Below are 14,933 nucleotides of genomic sequence, written 5' to 3' on the forward strand. Positions count from 1 at the left end.
GGAAGGAAGGAAGGAAGGGAAAAAAGAAAGAAAGAAATGGGTTTCTGTGGTGTGAACATACACACACACACACACACACACACCTTAAATGTACAGCTACATACTCAGATATGCACAGTCCCACACTCACACCATCCCCATAAAGTTACAGAAGTATTTACTGTTTCTCAAGTCTGTAAGGTCAGGATAAAGAAAAGAAGTCTGAGAAACTGTCCCTGCATCCAGGGGCCTGAGGAGCCGTGGAGACCCATGACCTGGGGGATCATGGCTGCCATCCTGGAGTGGAGAGAGATCCTAGGGGAAACAGAAGAAATTGGAAGGACAATGCATTGAGGAATCTTGGCTGAGATCTTTGAGTGATATTAGTAGATTGAACTTGGGGTGTTGATCCAGAAGGCCAGCCTTCCCTCTATGCGATTTTTCTGATACCTAAATCTCTTGGCAAAATAAACGATTGGTGCATTTAAAAATATTTTTTAATCCTATACTCTAGCATATTTACTCTTGAATTTCTGGTTTTCTGCCACGAACTGAAGATCAAATGAGCATAGTTCACCCTTTGAATGATTTCACAGTTGCCCAATAAAAATCCCTGGGGACAATCACAGGGTTTTTTTTTTTTTTTATCATCAATTAATCTTAGTTAATGATTGTCTTCACCATCCAGACTCAGCCACCACTTCCACGGTGGCAGTGCCAGTGGCCTGGGACCAAGAGCCAGGCACCCAAGACTCTGCCATGGCTCAGGACTATCTGTGGTACCAGGGCATTCCTTTCCCTCCTACGGATTTCTACCCTGAAGTCATAAAAGCAGCCCATGAGGAGCTGGTGCTGAAGGACGAAGACATCATCACGGTGACCTACCCCAAATCAGGTGAGCAGACAGAGCTGTGGATGCTTGGGAAAGGCCAGAGCTGTGGCCTCATTCCCAATTGTGTCCCACGTAGGAATGGTGTAGTAGCTCATTATTGAAGACCTGTGGCCCTGTGGTTTTGTGCCAGTCTTCACCGCAACAGCTCATGGACAGCGCCTAGGCCCTGTTCAAGCTCCAGGGTTGGCACCACAATTTTTAAATAGGTGTTTTTGAGGTGCTCCATGGTTCATAAAATGAAAAGGATGATTTTGAGGTTACCTGGAGAAAAGGTAAGATCTCAAATAGAAGAATCATGATGGGACATAGTTAGGACCTGGAAAACTTGGGGTAAACACAAGGCACTGGCAGGCCAGGGAGCCTGTGTGAAGGGGCCCGGGGAGTGGGGAGGGAGCACTGAGGGCACACTGCAAGGGAAATGTGCTGAAAACCACAGCCAGTGGGGCATTGCAGGATTTCAGCAACAGCTGACAGCTGCATTGAACCCAAATATCCACAGAGAAATGGCTGCACAATCCCAAACAAGTTGAGAGATCAAAGTGGAATATTATACACTGTTGAAAATGCAGACAGCTCAGGAAAGGATCCATCACATCCTTCCCAGGGGACCAGGGGGAGGCAGGCAGGCACAGGAGAAAGATGATTACAAGGTTTATTAGAGGAGCCATTTCTCCCCCAGAGAGAGAGCTCATGACCACCTCCACTGTCTAGCAGCAGCAGGGGCTGGGGGTAGGAAGTGAGGTAGGTGGGAGCTCAGGTGGGTCTGGGTGGACAGAGGGAGGGGCTAGCTGTATGGCAAGATCTCCAGAGCAGGGAGGAGCTCAGAAATGGGTGGAGCTGAGGACCAAAGGTGAGCATAATGCTTCCTAGTTAGACCCAATGTTCTACTATTATCAGGACATTTTGCCACTTGAAACCACATGAGTCAAGGCCATAGTGCAAAAAAACAAACAAACAAACAAACAAACTGTGTACTATTGCACTAACATACAAGGCCTAGAACTTCCAAAGTCACGCAGATGATAAGAAAATGATGTGGGTAAGAGCAGGTGGCACCAAATCATTATTCTGTTGTCATGGACAGTGTAAACTTATTAGATGACAAAATTCTGGCACTGAGTGAGATATGATTAAAATACACTAAAGACTACTTATCCATATCAGATTGCATGCCTGAAAAGTTTATATCCGTAAGGTCTATGTTACTTATGCTTTACCATTATATATGTGTATGTATGCATGTATGTATGTGTGTATGTATATATATATATATATATATATATAATATTGTGTATTCAGATAGAAATGAGTAATCTCTGCTTTTCTTTCTGCTTCAGGAACCCATTGGGTGATTGAGGTTCTCTCTCTGATTCACAGCAAGGGGGATCCCAACTGGATCCGATCTGTGCCCACATACGTTCGTTCCCCATGGATCGAGACTGCAAGTGGAAACAGATGCACAGTGGAAAGGAAGGAGGGTCCCCCCCTCATCTCCTCCCACCTCCCCATCCAACTCTTCCCCAAGTCTTTCTTCACTTCCAAGGCCAAGGTCAGTGATCAGTACCCAATAACTGTTCCATCAAGGCCTTTTCCTCTTACAAAAGCACATAGCCAGCAGCTCTGGCATTCTCCCTCTGTAGTTCATGGAGGACCCCAGAGTCCCCTACATGAGGTAAGGGTCCTCAGACCAAACAGAGTCCAAGATGTGGACCACGGCTGTGTAATCCCTGACAGATGAACTGGATGACTAACTGAAAGACTAACCAAACAGTGTTTTAAGTGGATACCCAGGCCTCATGCAGTCATCCCAGCTAAACAAGAGGCTGAAATCTGAGGATCAAGATCAGAAGTCAGCCCAGGTAGGAAAAGCCTATCTCTGAGGAGCTATCAAAAATAAAGCCAGAAGTAGAGCAGCAGCTCAATTGGTTAAGCAACAGCTTGAGCACAAAAACACAGGGACAACACCTAGGCCTTGAGTACAACCTCCAGCCATGGAAAAAAGGAAAAAAACTCAGAAAAGAAAAAAGAAAAAGAAAGTTGAGGTTGTGTGGTTTCAGTGTCATATGACCTGGTATCAGTGGTCTGACTCTGAAGGCTGTGCAGTGAATAAACACCTGATGCTCATGGCCAGATCAGACCAGGAGCCTTTGTCCAGCTTCCCCAGCCCAGCCCACACCACACACGATGCACACTCTTCCCTGGTACAATGCTACCTAGATTTGCTCCTGAACACCATAGAAATGGGCGCCTGTGCTGTGAAATCTCTGTTGTTGTATCATTTCAGCTCCCTCCTTCCATGGATTCTTGTTGTTTTGTTTTTGTGCCACTCCTGGGACTTGAACTCACAGCTGTCCCTGAGCTTTTGTGCTCAAAGCTGTTATTCTACCAGTTTGCGCCATAGCTCCCCTTGAGGTTTTCAGGTAGTTAATTGGAGATGGGTGTCTCATAAGCTGTTCTGCCTGGACTAGCTTCAAACTATGATCCTCAGATCTGAGCTGCCTGAGTAGCTGTGGTTACAGGTGAGAGCCACCCATGCCCAGACGTTTCAATGAACAACTCATAAATCTGCAGCCAAGAAAGGCTGACCAGGGTCTGCTCTCCTGTGTTTAGTAGATAAATATCCCCGATATGTTTAGGAAATGCGATGTCCCACCATTGTTTAATCCCTGGCAAAGGGATTGGATTGTAGCAACTCTGAAAAGTATTTCACAAACTAATGCACAACCAAAAGATCAACAGATACTTCAAGGTTGCAACAAAAATGGCTAGAATTTCTCTGAACACCAAGAGTGCAAGAAATGATGGGAATATTGTTTAATTCTCTCCTTTCTCCCTTGAAGATGATCTATGTCATCAGAAATCCTAAGGATGTCCTTATATCTGGTTATTATTTCTGGGGTTCTACAAATCTGGCTAAGAAACCAGAATCATTGGAACAATATTTTGAATGGTTCTTGCAAGGATATGGTGAGTAGACTGTGAAGGGAATGGAGAAGGATTTAAACCTCTTTGAGTGTCCCCTCCCTCCAAGGTCTCCTTTAAATCTCACCGTCTGTGGGTCCAATGCTTCCTCCTCCTAGAACTCACATTGGCTAAAGGCAGCACCAGACTTCTCCCATGATGGAAGGTCCCAAGGTGTTTTGAGCCCCTGGAGCTTCCGTAGCCATGGAGGACCGGCCCCCTCCTGTGTGCTCTACTCCCAGATGTTGGCTCACAGCTTCTCACTGGCTTCCCACACAGCCCAACTCTACCTTCCCTACGTATTTTTATGTTTTAAATTTGTTTGGCTGTCCATGTCAGAGTTTCTCACTTGAAGTTGGGATCGCTCTGTTACTAGTCATGCAAAAGTTCTGGGTCTGGGGCTGGGAAGGTGGCTCAGTGGTAGAGTGCTTGCCTTGCATGCCTGAGGCCCTGGGTTTGATTCCCCAGCACCACAAAAGCACAAAGAAAAAAAGCCGGAGGTGCCGCTATGGCTCAAGGTGTAGAGCGCTAGCCTTGAGCTGAAGAGCTGAGGGACAGTGCCCAGGCCCAGAGTTCAGGCCCCACGACCAGACCTAAAAAAAAAGTTCTGGGTCATTCCTCACGCTTGTAATTTTGTCACTCGTCCATGGTTCTGTCAGGGGTCCATGGCCTGAGTTGGGTATGAAGGGTGGGGGACCCCACATCTGTGCTCTGTGTACCTCATCATCTGGTGTCTCAGGCCCTCTGGGTTTAGCTTCACAACCAGTAGAAGTGCTTGGTGAGCTGTTTCTCCCCTGATTCAACATCTCTTACCACTTGGATCTATAGTCAGGGCTGGTGGTTCTCGCCTATAATCTCAGCTACTCAGGAGCTGAGAGCTGAGGGTCAGAGTTGGAAGCCAACCCAGGCAGAAAGTCCTTAAGGCTCTCATACCCACTCAATCATCATGATGAAGGGAGTGAAGGTGTGGCTCAAGTGGTAGAGAGGAGTGTAGAAACCGAGGGACAGTGCTCTGGCCCTTATTTCAAGCAAAGATGTTTCCAGTAGAATAAAGCACACCAAGGCCTCTGCAGACTGACCTGCTGGGAGCCATGGGCAGGGATGGGAGGTGCCTCGTGTGCGTGTGTCACAGCTCAGACCTTGCACTCTGACTTGTGCTCAGTTGTACAACTGATGGATTTGGGCCAAGCTGGCATGGAAGGCCCTCAGCCTGAGTTCTGTGAGGGCCTGCGGAGCTCGTTGTCCCGGTCAGAGGTTTTGGTCTGGCCTTTTGGGACCTGCTTCAGATGGGGCAAAAGTTGTGCTACAGGAACAAATTGCTTAGAAATCCATGTCCTGGCTCCACAGTGCTTGTGTTTGCTCTCTTTCCCTCTCCCTCCCTCTCTACCCCTTCCTTCCCCCTCTCTCTCAGCCATGGGGCTTGAACTCTGGGCCTGGGTGTTATCCCTCAGCTCTTTAACTCAAGGCGAGCACTCTACCACTTGAGCCACAGTGCCACTTCTAGTTTTTTGGTGGTTCATTGGCAATAAGAGTCTCATAGACTTTCTTGCCCAGGCTGGTTTGAACAGTGATCCTCAAATCTCAGTGTCCTAAGTAGCTAGGATGACAGGCATGAGCCACCAGTACTCAGTAGTGCTCTCTCTTTGAGGCTATAAAGAGACAGGACTTATTTGTCGGTTACACCTTGGTGAAGTTGACAGGGACCAGAGCAATCAGTGCTGAGACAACCCTGCAGATCAGGAATGGTGGAGACTTTTCACGCTGCCCCACTGTTCCCCCTGCAGTGCCTTATGGGTCATGGTTTGATCACGTCCGAGGCTGGATGTCCATGAGGGAAAAGGAGAATGTGCTGGTCCTCAGTTATGAGCAGATGAAAAAGGTAATGATTGATTTTACATGCACCCACCACTGCCCTCTCCACCCCTTCTACCATCTCCCCTGTTTCTCTAGTACCTTCTTCCCCAGTATCCTCCCCCCAAGTCTCCATCCCACCTTCTATGTCAACTTTCCACATCCTGTTGTGTGTTATTCCTTCTTGCACTCCTCTCATCCTCCTTTTCTTTCTTTTTTATTTTTTTATTTTATTTATTTTTTTGAGTCCAGTCATGGGGCCTGAACTCTGGGTCTGGGCGCTGTCCCTCAGCTCTTCAGCTCAAGGCTAGCTCTCTACCACTTGAGCCATAGCACCACTTCTGGCTTTTTTCTTTTTGCTTATGTGGTGCTGAGGAATCGAACCCAGGGCCTCATGCATGCAAGGCAAGCGCTCTACCACTGAGCCACCTTCCCAGCCTTTCTTTTTTATTTTTGTTTCAAGGTGGAGTCTTGAACTCAGTTTTGCTTTTTTTGTTGTTGTTGTTGGTCGTGGGGCTTGAACTCCGGACCTGGGCGCTATCCCTCAGCTCTTCAGCTCAAAGCGAGCGCTCTACCACTTGAGGTACAGCGCCACTTCCAGTTTTCTGGTGGTTTATTGGAGATAGGAGTCTCACGGTCTCTCCTGCCCGGGCTGGCTTTGAACCGCGATCCTCAGATCTCAGCCTCCTGAGTAGCTAGGATTACAGGCGTGAGCCACCAGCGCCCGGCCAGTTTTGCTTTTTGGCTGGTGCTCTACCCACTGAGTCACACCCCCAACTCCACAGGCCAACTATCTTCTCTCCTGCCAGTGCCTTCTGCTGTTTCTCTCTTCTCCTGCTCCCTGGTCCTCACTCCTGCTCTGTTGTCCCCTCTCATACAGGAGCCCTTGTTTTCTCTCCTTAGGACCCAAGGAGCATGGTTGAGAGGATCTGTGGGTTCCTGGGGAAGGTGCTGGAACCAGGAGAGCTGGACTTGGTCCTGGAGAACAGTTCCTTCCAGGCGATGAAGGAGAACAAGATGTCCAACCTCCCTGGTATCCCAGAGGAGCTTGTTCCTGCTGGTTTCAAAATCACCAGGAAAGGTAAGGAAATGTCCCAGGGAAGGAGGTGCTGGAAGCCAGAGAAAGAAATCTGGTCTCCAACCACACACTCCTGGCCAGGGATCAGCCAGGAACAGGCTGGCTGTTCACTTCCAGCTTGTGTTAAAACAAAGTAAACTGGAAGTGGAGCTGGGGTTCAAATGCCAAGCCTTCAGCAAAAGAAGCTCAAGGTCAGTGCCCAGCCCCAGACTTTAACTCCTACAACAGACAAACAAGTAATGTGATAGTATGTGAATCTGAAAAGAAAACAAAGTATAAGTACCAGCTGGGTGTCAATGGCTCAGGCCTGTAATCCTAGCTGCCCAGAAACCTGAGATCTGATTATCACAGTTCAAATCCAGACAGCGTAGCATAGTCCAGGAGATTCCTTCTCTCCAGTTAACTACCAAAAAGACAGAAAATGGAGTTGTGGCTCAAGAAGTAGATCATGAGGCTTGAGCAGAAAATAACTCCCAAATAGCACCTATGCCCTGAGTTCAAACTCCTGTATAGACACACACATGCACACACATGTACACATGTACACACACTAAACTCTATTATATAAAACTCTATTCAACTTCCTATTAAATAAAAATGCTATTGTGTGACTATGAGACCACATCCTGAGCTTCCTGACTCCCACACATCTGGGGAGGATGTGCCCCTCTGGTGGCAGGGGCAGAACTTGAGAGGAGAGCACTGGACATGGAGCGTGGTGGCTGTGGAGTCCATCTCCCAGGGAGATCTGTGGCCTCACCCTCAGGGCAGGCAGAGGGCAGAAGGGACATGAGGGGACAGCGCCTTCCTGCCCTGACCCAGTCTGGTGTCATTGTTTTTCCACGGCCTAGGTATCACGGGGGACTGGAAGAACCACTTCACCCCAGCCCAGACCCAAGCCTTCGAGGCAACATTCCGGGAGAAGATGGCGGGGCTTCCTCCGGAGCTGTTCTCGTGGGACTAAGCCCAGTTTTAGCTCCTTGAGTGTTGGGATGAAGACTTGTGTCCCCATCTTATGAAGGTGACAGGATTGGGCAGAGATCATAGCATTAGTCTGTCACTCTTTGGTGCAATCACCAGAAAGGGTGGCAGCCACATGCAGGTGAGGAGCACAAAGGGACCCGTGTGTGTTCTTGCTGAAATAAATGGGGCCACAGCACCGAGGGCTGAAAAACATGCCTTAGTGTTCTGTTTAGCAACGACGACCTGGGTGAAAGGCTGCGGAGGTCCCTCTGGTGGGGACAGTGGGCTGCCCATGGCAGGAGGCTGCCTGGGGGTTTGCTGGATGTTCTGGGGAAGGGATTTCTTCCTCCGCATTGATCTTGAGTGGAAGCTCTGTCCCAACTTAGGACAACCTGGGATGAGGCCGGAATAAAAACCAGGTCCTCGAACTGAGGTTTGGGGCACCAGGAGCTTGAAGCCTTTTGCCAGCTTCCAGTGCCCAGAGTCCATTTGACAAGGTATTTATTGAGTAGGACACAGGGGCTTACATGTACAACGTGAGATCACCATTTCCCTGACATCACAAGCACCAATACGACAATACAATACTAATCACAAGCACCCATCCTGAGATGTCATCTCCCTCTGGTGATAAATAACTCCTTCATCTTAAGCAGCAGGTGTAAGCAGCAAATGACTTAGAGTTCACATAGATTTTTGTCTATCCCAAAGATCCCAGAAGGTCTGATGTGGAATTAGCCTACACCCAAGAAAGAAATCTGAAGTCCTATCAATCCAGCAGCGATTGATATTTCCAGCGAGCTCTCAGGATTCTAAAAGTTCATGTTCAGTGGAGGCCTTCCATCCTCCCAATCCTTCCAGCTCTCACAGCTCAGCTTTTGGGGGCTCTCAAAATCCCCCCTTTTCCTATGATTTCAGAAAGCATAATTCTTATTTCTGTTTGAGCTAGCATATGCTGCATGCTAGAAATAAACATTTAAATAAACAGGATGCTAGCTGGATAATCCATAAAATAGAGGATCTTGGGCCCAGAAAAGCCAAAAAAAAAAACTGGAAAACTATTCTGGAAGTCCCAGTTATCATTGAATTTTAACTTTTTCAGCTCCTGTTTGAGCTGCTCTAGCTGGTTCTGAATCCTTTGAGAATTGCCAGTTAGATCAAAGCAGCTCAGTCCTTCAAACAGTTCACATCCTAGATGGTTTTTCAACAGCAAACAGTCAGTGGCGGTTCCAATGTGTCAAATTATTGTTCTTCCCTTTTTCATTTCTTCATTGATTGATTGATTTGTTGATTGATTTCTTGATTTATTTATCTGACACTTGGTTGAAAATACAAGGTTTCTGCTGTACTCTTTCTGGACACCTTCTTCAAGTCTAGGGACAGGCAGAATAAAAGATACAACTACAGCCCTATCCACAGTATTTAACAGCATTAAATTATCACAATTTCAAGTGAGATCTTGTCTTATGCATCTCTTATTCTGATGGGTCAAATTACTAAGACAGACAAGCACCATTCTCCGAACATAACAGTCATGGATAATTTGTCTTTAGAGCGCCATATGCCTTTCCTCCACGAAAGAAAGACCAGCCAATGCCGTCTCTTTTTCCTTGAGGCAAACAGAGTCTTGTCAGTGATGAGCAGTTGCTAAGGTCATTTGCATAGCAGAAGCATGAAAATTCACAGTGAACTATTAATTCAAGGTCCAAATTAATTCATTCTCTCAACTCTCATCTTCTTGACGACTAATTTCATCCTGAGTTATATTTTTACCTCTTTTCAACTGCCAGCATGTCCTACTAAACTGTATATTGGCACATTTTGCACAGAAGAGCCTTCTTTGATACAAAAGGAAGTTTCATTCATGGTCTTTTTTTTTTTTTTTGGTTGGTCGTAGGCTTGAACTTTGGGCCTGGGGGCTGTCCCCGAGCTCTTTAGTTCAAAACTAGCGCTCTATGACTTGAACCACACCACCACTTCCAGTTTTCACCACTTCCTGCCTGGGTTGGCTTTGAACTGCTATCCTCAGATCTCAACCTCCTGAGTAGCCAGGATGACAGGCATGAACCACTGACACCCGGCCTGACTAAATATTTTAACTCCGTCTTTACATCAGTGGACAGGTCCGATATCTGCGTTGTTACATATCAAAGTACAATTTAAGTGCAACAGTTTACCCAGCATAGGAATCCCCCAAACAGAGGCTTATACTGAGCAGGGGGCACCAGCAGTCTGAATAAGCATCATTATAAACAACCACGACGACGATGCATTCACTTCCGGTCCCTTGTCCTTTTGGTATCTCTCAGCTTCTAGAGAAAGCTTCTGCACTGGTCCCCAGGTGTGAAGAGTCGCTGTTTCTCTTTCTCCCCGAGCCGTTAGATATCCTCATGCTCTTGAAGGTTTTCTTCATAGGTTCCTGGAGGTTGGATGCATTTTCTCTTTATTTCTGGGTTTTCATTTCAGGGTAGGTAGACAGATGTCCTCTGAGCCTGTGCACCCACAGGAATAACCACCACCCCATACTTTGACAGTTCCGGGTATCTAGTTATTACCAATGTCATCCTTTCAGCGTATAGGTTGAGGTGAAGATAGCAATTTTTGGGGGGTGGGGTCCGGTCGTGGGGCCTGAACTGTGGGCCTGGGCGCTGTCCCTCAGCTCTTCAGCTCAAGGCTAGCGCTCTACCACTTGAGCCATAGCGCCACTTCTGGCCTTTTTCTTTTTTCTTATGTGGTGCTGAGAAATCGAACCCAGAGCCCCAGGCATGCAAGGCAAGCGCTCTACCACTGAGCCACCTTCCCAGCCGAAGAAGATAGCAATTTTTTCAGGTCTTTCCAAAGTTTATCTGCTGCTGAAGTATTGGATGGAAAAAGTAAATTTTCAAAATTAAGGGTATAGAATGCCATTGCTATCCGTTCTTTTGGGCTCGAGTAACCTACACCTATCTCCTCCCCCCACCTTTTATTTGTCAGTCGTGGAGCATGAATTCATGGCCTGGGCGCTGCTCCTGGGCTCAAAGCTAGTGCTCTATCACTTGAGCTACAGCGCCACATCCAGCTTTTTCTGAGTAGTTTATAGAAAATAAGACTCTCACAGACTATCCTGCACAAGGATGGCTTTGAACTGTGATCCTCAGATCTCAGCCTCTTGAGTAGCTAGGATTACAGGTGTGAACCACCAGTTCCCACTTGAAGTGAATGTTAAGTAGTCCTAATTTTCCCTTTTCACTTTGAAACAAATAGTTTGGATAACTTTTCTTTCAATCCTCTTTTAGGCCACTCCCATTGTTAATTTGAATTTAAGTTAACCCTTTTGAAACCAAGAACCACTGGGAAACAACCATTTATCTTCTGGCCATCTGGAATTTAAAGCTGACACTTTTTTTTTTCTGTAGTCTGAGTTAACTCTTAGAAAACCTTTGAACTCAAATAGCATAGTTTTTCTTTACATGTAGGAATCACTGTACCAAGAACCCAGACTTAATAAACTAAGAATCTCAGAACAAGCTTGTTCTTCCCAATTTGTATCGAATTGCAGAATAGCATTGAAACCAAATTACATTATACAGATTAACCCTTTTTCTTTTTAATTCTTCTTTTTAAAGTTTTAATTTTTAATACATCCCAAGGGGCAGTTTTTAGGAATACTAATCACATTGCCTATATTACTGTTAGTTTTTAGTGTCTGTCTGAAAGGGAAAGAGAGAATCATCTACATGAAATTGGCATATAGTATGAAATATTTCTATTATAGTGCATTACTTTTAACCTTATTTAAATCACAACCAATGTGGCTACATGTCAACTTTACTAATAAGTTCTTTATCTTACAGATTTAAGACATACTCATACCATCAGACATTTGCTTGAACCATAAGTGGTTAGTCTTATTCATTTCTATATTTTGAAACAAACATTTAAGATAAGTCTTACCTCACAAATGCTTTTCTCAGCTCAAGGAAACTTGTTTTGGTTTTTGTTGTTGTGTTTGTTTGTTTTTGTTGGTCATGGGGCCTGAACTCTGGGCCTGAGTACTATCTCTGAGCTCTTCAGCTCAAGGCTAGTGTTCTACCACTTGAGCCACACCACCACTTCTGACTTTTTCTGCTTATATGGTGCACAGGAATCAAACCCAGGACCTCATGCATGCAAGGCAAGCACTCTAGCACTAAACCACCTTCCCAGAACTGTTTTTTTTACACCATCATGACAGATTTTAAGCAGTAAAATACTAGATTATTTTGAACATTTTCACATACACTTACACTCATACTTATGTACAAGAGTTTTAAAGCTGAATTAGATTATAAAATTGAAAGTTGTCCAGGTACCTGTGGCTCACACCTGTCATCCTAGCTACTCAGGAGGCTGAGACTGAAGATCCAGGTTCAAAGCCAGGCCAGGCAGGAAAGTCAATAAGACTCTTATCTCCAATTAACAACCAGAAAACTGGAAGGGGCACAGTGGCTAGCCGTGAGCTGAAGAGAACAAGGACAATGCTCAGGCCCAAAGTTCAAGCCGTATGACTGAATAAATGTGTGTGTGTGTGTGTGTGTGTGTGAGTGTGTGTGTGTGTGTGTGTGTGTGTGTGTGTGTGCATATATATATTTATATATGTATATATCAGCCATAGACTGTTTTGGAATTCCAATGGCAAAGTGACATTTTTTTGTCCAATATGATAAAATTGTGTGGTCAATATTAGACAGACAACACAAAGCAAACTATGAGACAAAATACACACACAACAAACAACATTTTTCACAGCTATTTGAGAACTAGATGACAAAGAACAGAAAATGTTTAGACAACTTTGTTAGCAAGGCATATTAGTATACAAATGGATCTTTGAACATGTCTGAGGCTTCTAGTCTTCAGGGTCTGTAAAGAAAATTGGGCAAATAGAGGGACCTCTTCCTAAATCAATTTATAGATGTAAGAGAAGTTTATAGAAGAGTCTGGCAACCCCCATCCTACCACAAGAGAGTTATTTAACTTGTACAAGGCTCTGAATTTGCTGAGTTCTTCTCTTTTGAACAATTTCTTTTTATGTATCACATTTTTTCACATCTAAAACATTTTAAGACGTTTTATGGTGGGTCTCATTATGGCTGCAGCAGAGGAGCCAATGTCATTACAGACTTCAACATGATTTGTAACATCGCCGTTTGCAGCCTTGATGGAGTGTAAAGCCTTTGAACACTCAATTAGCATTCTTCAACGGTATATATTTGGAGAAGTTAGTCTCTTAACTCGAGTTTGCAGTTACAGTTTTATGAAGATTATCTTTAACCGGGCTCTGAAATCAACCAACGGTTCCAGGCCTCCTTGCCTGCTATGTACAGAGGTGATAGCTGTTTATCCTGGCTGGGTTACCTCTTCCCTGTTCTGATACCTGATCAATCACTTTATTTTTGCCCAGTACCTGTAGGTAATCTGATCCTCCTCCATTACTATGGTAGTGTAGACATGTTGATTTTTTTTTTTTTGATCGGTCGTGGTGCTTAAACTCTGGGCCATGGTACTGTCCATTAGATCTTCAGCTCAAGGCTAGTGCTCTACCACTTGAGTCACAGCGCTGCTTCTGGCTTTTTCTGCTTATGTGGTCCTGAGGAATTGAACCCAGGGCCTCATGCATACAAGGCAAGCACCCTACCACTGAGCCACCTTCCCAGCCCCAAGAATGTCTATGGTGGTTTTTTTGTTTGTGTGTTTGTTGTTCTTTTTGTCGGTCATGGGGATGTGTTGATTTTTCAAAGCCTGGAGATGAGCTTCCTCACTCACCACATTTTAAATTGTAGCTATTGACTGGGCTTTAGGCAGGCTTTGGTCACGTTTTCCCAGTCAGGAGTGGAAGAGAGATCGCCTCTCAAAGGACCCCATCAGACCTGAGAGGGTGCTACAGCAAAACAGCCTAGGTCTCACGGGGTCACTGCCCAGGCCCTGGGTGGATATGTGGGTGGACACCACCCCCAAAATGCCATGCAAGACATTCATGTCCTGTGGGTTCCAGACTGCTGGGTCTGGCACAAAAATGTCAGTAAGAAATGTAAGTATGGGAATGCATCAAGCGCTATATTATTCAAGTGTTTGCTAGTCCTGAGACTTGAACTCAGGGCCTGGGCACTGTCCCTCAGTTTTTCGCTCAAGGCTCACACTCTACCATCTGAGCCAGAGCTCCACTTCCAGTGCTCTGCCTTGGAACCTCCAGGCCTGCAGCCCACATTCCCTCCTGCTGTCTACAACATAGGGACCATATAGTAGCTCTGATATTGAAGACCTGTGGCTAACACGGTAGAGCACCAGGAAATTAAACCCAAATATCCACAGAGAAATGACTGCATCATCCAAACCAGGTTGAGAGATCAAAATGGAATATTGCTCAGTGTTGAAAATGCAGACAACTCAGACCCATGGGAAGCACATAACACAAGAATGGCTTCAACAAAATCCTGAGCATTACCTTACTCATGTAACTGTAACCTCTCTGTCCAGTATCTTTACAGTAAAATGAAAGCCTAAAAAAAAGTTAGTGCTGGGAATTTGGCTCAGTGGTAGAGTGCTTGCCTCATAAGCGTGAGGCCCTGGATTCAATTCCTTGCCATCACATAAACAGAAAAAACTGGCAGTGGTGCTATGACTCAAGTGGGAGATTGCTAGCCTTGAGCAAAAGAAGCTCAGGAATACCACCTTGACCCAGAGTTCAAGCCCAGGACTGAAAGAGAAAAGAAAAAAAGCCAGGCACCAGTGGCACACACCTGTAATCCCAGCTAATCAGGAAGTAAGGGTCAAAGTAAGGATCAAAGCCCAGGCAGCAAAGGCCAAGAGACTCTTATGTCCAAGAAAAGAAGTGGAGCTGGCGCTAAAGTGGTAGAGCACTAATTTTAAGCACAAAAACACAGGAACAGTGCCCAGGCCCTGAGTTCAAGCCCCAGGAAGGCAAAAAAAAAAAATGGCTTTATCCTCCAAAGAGAACATCCCACTTCCCAGGTACAGCCTATACCAGGCACAGCCCCAAAGAGTTCTCAGTGCAATACTACCTAGATTTCACCACTCCTGAACATCATAGACATCGGTTCCTGGGTATGGGAAGGTGGCTCAGTGGTAGAGCATTTGCTCACATTCATGAGGCCCTGGGTTCGCTTCCTTAGCACCACATAAACAGAAAAGGCTGGAAGTGGTGCTGTGGATCAAGTGGTAGAGCGCTTG

At 45.7% G+C, this 14,933-nt stretch overlaps 1 protein-coding gene across 1 annotated transcript; it reads left to right on the forward strand.

Annotated features, from left to right (window-relative positions):
* The first annotated feature begins 738 nt into the window (after positions 1-738).
* On the forward strand, positions 739-7,725 carry LOC122125782 (sulfotransferase 2A1-like). The gene is made up of 4 exons (XM_042700389.1): positions 739-874; positions 2,209-2,420; positions 3,712-3,838; positions 7,613-7,725. Exons 1-4 carry the CDS (start codon positions 739-741, stop codon positions 7,723-7,725), a joined length of 588 nt encoding a protein of 195 aa, XP_042556323.1.
* The last annotated feature ends 7,208 nt before the right edge of the window (positions 7,726-14,933 follow it).

Source organism: Dipodomys spectabilis, unplaced genomic scaffold (genome assembly GCF_019054845.1).
Source record: "Dipodomys spectabilis isolate Male_0828 unplaced genomic scaffold, ASM1905484v1 ptg000266l, whole genome shotgun sequence".
NCBI lineage: Eukaryota > Metazoa > Chordata > Mammalia > Rodentia > Heteromyidae > Dipodomys > Dipodomys spectabilis.